This window comes from Papio anubis, chromosome 20 (assembly GCF_008728515.1).
Source record: "Papio anubis isolate 15944 chromosome 20, Panubis1.0, whole genome shotgun sequence".
NCBI lineage: Eukaryota > Metazoa > Chordata > Mammalia > Primates > Cercopithecidae > Papio > Papio anubis.
In genome coordinates this window covers 42,558,415-42,563,228 of record NC_044995.1, presented here as the reverse complement: position 1 = coordinate 42,563,228, position 4,814 = coordinate 42,558,415, and the positions used below count along the sequence as shown (strand labels likewise).

Genomic DNA, 4,814 nt, shown 5'->3' with positions numbered 1-4,814 from the left:
TCTTGCTCTGTCGCCCAGGTTGGAGTGCAGTGGCACAATCTCGGCTCACTGCAACCTCTGCCACATGAGTTTTATTTCAAAGACAAATATTTATTGCAGGTATTTGAATAAACTGAAAATACTGGCTACCAAATTTGCAGGATGCAAATTAAGATTAGTATGCATTTCAAAATCAGTGAAAAGTGATATCTTTTGATATTATCAAAATGATAATATCTTTATGATATAGAATACGTCGGCCCACAAATCAAGAGTTGGAACAAGATTGGCCCTGCCTAACATCACCTGTAGTGAGACCCCTAAGGGGTTTGTGCTCCCAGACTCCACGACTGATTTCTGTGGGCTTATAGGGCTTGTATTTCAAAGGGATAGCACGTCTGAGTCATTCTGGGCAATATATGACTGTGAACCATTTGACCCAACCAGCTTTCAAATGTAGAGTCATAATTTGAAGTTGAAAATCACATCATCATTCTTTGCTTTTGTGTTTACTTTTGGTTTGAGACAGGGTCTTGCTCTGTCACCTAGGCTGGGTCCCAGGCTGGGTTGCAGTGCCACGATCATAGCTCACTACAACCTCAAACTCGTAGGCTCAAGTGATTCTGTTGCCTCAGCCCTCCAAGTAGCTGGGAAGATAGGTGTGAGCCACTGTGCCCCAATAATTTTATATCACTGTTTTTATGGAAAGTAGGATGGCAAAGTTAGAAGTGTGGGCAAAGTATCAGATTGTTAGGATATATTCTACCTCCATCTCAGTCTCCTCCTCTGAGAAATACAGTGAATGAGACAAAATTTCTCATGAAATATTTTCAGGATTGAATACCATTACACATGTAAAGCAATAAGCACTGTCCCGGTATTGTAAACATTTTTTTATATGACTATGATTTTCATTTTATTTCCTATCCAGAGGACAAGAAAAAAACTATACTTTGAGGAAACCAGGTAGGCACTTGATACTGGAAGTGCTATACACACCAAATTAGAAGTCTCAGACAGGGTGGTAAGAAAATTGATCAAAGATGAAACTTTATGGGAAGCATCGAGGAAAGAAAAGTCAAAAAGGGCTTACAGAGGGAGTTTTTAGGAGAAACTAACACAAAAACAAAAGCAAAGTCACAGCTGTTTTTGATTTGAAAAAAAAACACATCGGCAAGGCACAGCAGCTCACACCTGTAATCCTAGCACTTTGGGAGGCTGAGACGGGCAGATCACGAGGTCAGGAGTTCAAGACCAGCCTGAACAATATGGTGAAACACTGTCTCAACTAAAAATACAAAAATCAGTTGGGTATGGTGGCACACGCCTGTAATCTTGGATACTCAAGAGGCTGAGGAAGGAGAATTGCTTCAACCTAGGAGGTGGAGGTTGCAGTGAGCCGAGATTGCGCCACTGCACTCTAGCCTGGGCGACAAAGCGAGACTCTGTCTCAAAAACAACAAAAAAAACCAACAACAACAACAACAAAAACCACATCAAGCACATCTTTTAAAAGAAAAAAAGAGCCGGATATTTAAACCCACAACATTTGCCTTATGGGTATGCAGTGTCCTCTTAGTTCTGAGGCCCTCATTTGTCATGGACAAGAGGCTGCCCTGCTGAGGAGTCTCCCCAGGGCCCCCTTCACATCCTTGTTCCTCAGGCTATAGATGAAGGGGTTCAGCATGGGGGTGACCATGGTATACATCACTGAGGCCATGGAGCTGCTCTGGGAAGAATGGGTCACAGCAGAACTGAGATAGACCCCAAGTCCTGTTCCATAGAACAAGGAGACCACACAGAGGTGAGACCCACAGGTGGAAAAGGCTTTGTACTTGCCCTCGGTGGAGGACATCCTCATTAAGGAGGAGACTATCTGAAAGTAGGAGATGAGGATCCCAGCTACAGGAAAGACACCCAGCAGTGCCGTGGCCACATACAAGACAATGTTATTGAGGAGGGGTGTTAGAGCGGGCCACCTTGAGGACCTGAGCCAGTTCACAGAAGAAATGCGGAATCTCGGTGGCTGTGGAGAAGGCCAACCTCTTCATCAGCAGAAGATGAACCAGGGAGACCCAGAAAATGATGAACCAAGATGCCAGAACCAGGAGGCCACAGAGGCAGGGGTTCATGATGACCGTGTAGTGCAGGGGGTGGCAGATGGCCACAAACCGGTCATAGGCCATCACGACCAGTAGGAAATTATCCATTCCAGCAAACATCATTAAAAAATACACCTGAGTGAGGCACCTCACGTAGGAGATGTGTTTGCTCTGTGCCTGGATATTCACCAGCATCTTGGGGACTGTGGTGGAGATGAAACAGATGTTGACAAAGGACAGGTTGGAGAGGAAGAAGTACATGGGGGTGTGGAGGTGGGAGTCAGAGCTCACGGCCAGGATGATGAGCAGGTTCCCCAGCACCGTGACCAGGTACATGGACAGGAACAGCCCAAAGAGGACGGGCTGCAGTTCAGGAGCACCTGAGAGTTCCAGGAGGAGAAATTCTGATAATTCTGTAAGGTTTTCTGCTTCCATGTAGCTGGTGTATCTGTTGGGGAAGGAGGAAAAAGCAACATTTAATGAACAGCAAGTGGCAGCTCAGCTTGTTATCACTTTACAATATCACCTTCTGATGGACATTTGTCACCCTTCCTGGAGTCCTTCCAAAGACAGTGAATCTCTCAGGAAGTGGTATCTATTTTTATTTGTAAAGAGTTATCCAGCTGTTCTCTAATTTTTAGAAATCAATCTCTCTGGCCGGGTGCAGTGGCTCACGCCTGTAACCCCAGCACTTTGGGAGGACAAGGTGGGCAGACCACGAGGTCAAGAGATGGAGACCATCCTGGCCAGTATGGTGAATCGCTGTCTCTACTAAAAATACAAAAATTAGCTGGGTGTGGTGGCGTACGTCTGTAGTCTCAGCTACTCAGGAGGCTGAAGCAGGAGAATCACTTGAACCCAGGAGGCGGAGGTTGCAGTGAGCCAAGTTCATGGCACTGCACTCCAGCCTGGTGACAGAGTGAGACTCCATCTAAAAAAAAAAAAAAAAATTCTTTTTTTCATTTATTCACCAATTTTAATTCCCCCATTTGTATCTATGAACTTAAATCAATTTCTTCTTTGGTGTGAATCTTCCAGAATAACTAAAGGTATGTCATGTCTTTTCCTTGATAATCCCCATGCTTCCTTCATTCTAATAGATGTACAATAGTTATTAAGATGTGGATTTTCAACCCAAACAGTATTCTGTGACCCAGTGCTTGGAAGTGATGTTACAGTTAACTCTCAGTGCTTTCTTCCTTCCTTTAAATTATTGATATAACTTATTGAGGTTTAAAAATGCCATATGCGCAGTAAGAATATCAACAAATGGGCCGGGCGCGGTGGCTCACGCTTGTAATCCCAGCACTTTGGGAGGCCGAGGCGGGCGGATCACAAGGTCAGGAGATCGAGACCATCCTGGCTAACACAGTGAAACCCCGTCTCTACTAAAAATACAAAAAAATTAGCCGGGCGCGGTGGCGGGCGCCTGTAGTCCCAGCTACTCAGGAGGCTGAGGCAGGAGAATGGCATGATCCCGGGAGGCGGAGCTTGCAGCGAGCCGAGATAGTGTCACTGCACTCCAGCCAGGGGGACAGAGCAAGACTCCGTCTCAAAAAATTAACAAATGATAGCTGTCATTACTGCTACTGTTATTAATCTTATTAATCTTTTCCTTTTATGATAATTACTTTAGATACATAACTTTCAAGGTACAGTATAGAGTTGTGATTTGGAAAATATTTTCTGAAATTGGACTTTTTAGAATAAAATTTTGATCTATGCATTAGTCCATTTTCACTCTGCTGATAAAGACGTACCTGAGACTGGGCAGTTTACAACAGAAAGATGTTTAATGGACTTACAGTTCCACCTGGCTGGGGAAGCCTCATAATCATGGTGGAAGGCAAGGAGGAGCAAGTCACATCTTACATGGATGGTGGCAGGCAAAGAGAGAGACCTTGTGCGGGGAAACTCCCCCTTATAGGACCATCAGATCTCATGAGACTTACTATCACGAGAACAGCATGGGAAAGACCCACCCCCATGATTCAATTACCTCCCACTGGGTCCCTCCCATTACACATGGGAATTCAAAATGAGATCTACCACCCCCTGCACCCCACAGTCATCATGAACTCCTGCCTCTGTGGCCTCCGGGTTCTGGCATCTTGGTTTATCATTTTCTTAGTCTCCCTGATTCACATTCTTCTGATGAAGAGGTTGACTACCTCTATAGGCACTGAAATTCTACATTTCTTCTGTAACCTGCCTCTGGTTCACTGTATAGGGACACAGTCAAACCATATCAATCCACCAACTTACTATTGTGTAACACCGAGAAAGTTATTTGAACTCTCTTAGTTGCAGCTACCTCACCTCCATAGTAGGAGTAGTAAATATTCCCTATGTGGGAGGATTGAAGAGTGAAAATTAAGATGATGCATGTCATTTTTCTACTATGATTTGTGTGTCATACTATGGATATTTCATACATTTGAAGTTTTTTTTTTTTTTTTTTTTTTTGAGACAGAGTCTCACTCTGTCGCCCAGGCTGGAGTGCAGTGGTGCAATGTTGGCTCACTACAACCTCTGCCTCCTAGGTTCAAGTGATTCTCGTGCCTCAGCCTCCCAAGTAGCTGGGACCACAGGCATGCACCACTATACCCAGCTAATTTTTGTATTTTTAGTAGAGATGGTGTTTCACCATGTTGGTCAGGTTGGTTTCGCACTCCCGGTCTCAAGTGATCCACCCACCTTGGCCTCCCAAAGTGCTGAAATTACAGGTGTGAG

The 4,814-nt window shown here is 44.6% G+C and overlaps 1 protein-coding gene across 1 annotated transcript; it reads right to left on the bottom strand.

The window, feature by feature from the left end:
- Positions 1-1,428: 1,428 nt before the first annotated feature.
- LOC101001739 (olfactory receptor 7D4-like) lies at positions 1,429-2,833 on the bottom strand. Its single transcript, XM_009193395.3, is given in 2 exon segments — positions 1,429-1,939; positions 1,941-2,833. Coding segments are annotated over 2 exon segments (939 nt in total). The 5' UTR covers positions 2,517-2,833; the 3' UTR covers positions 1,429-1,576.
- Between the last annotated feature and the right edge of the window lie 1,981 nt (positions 2,834-4,814).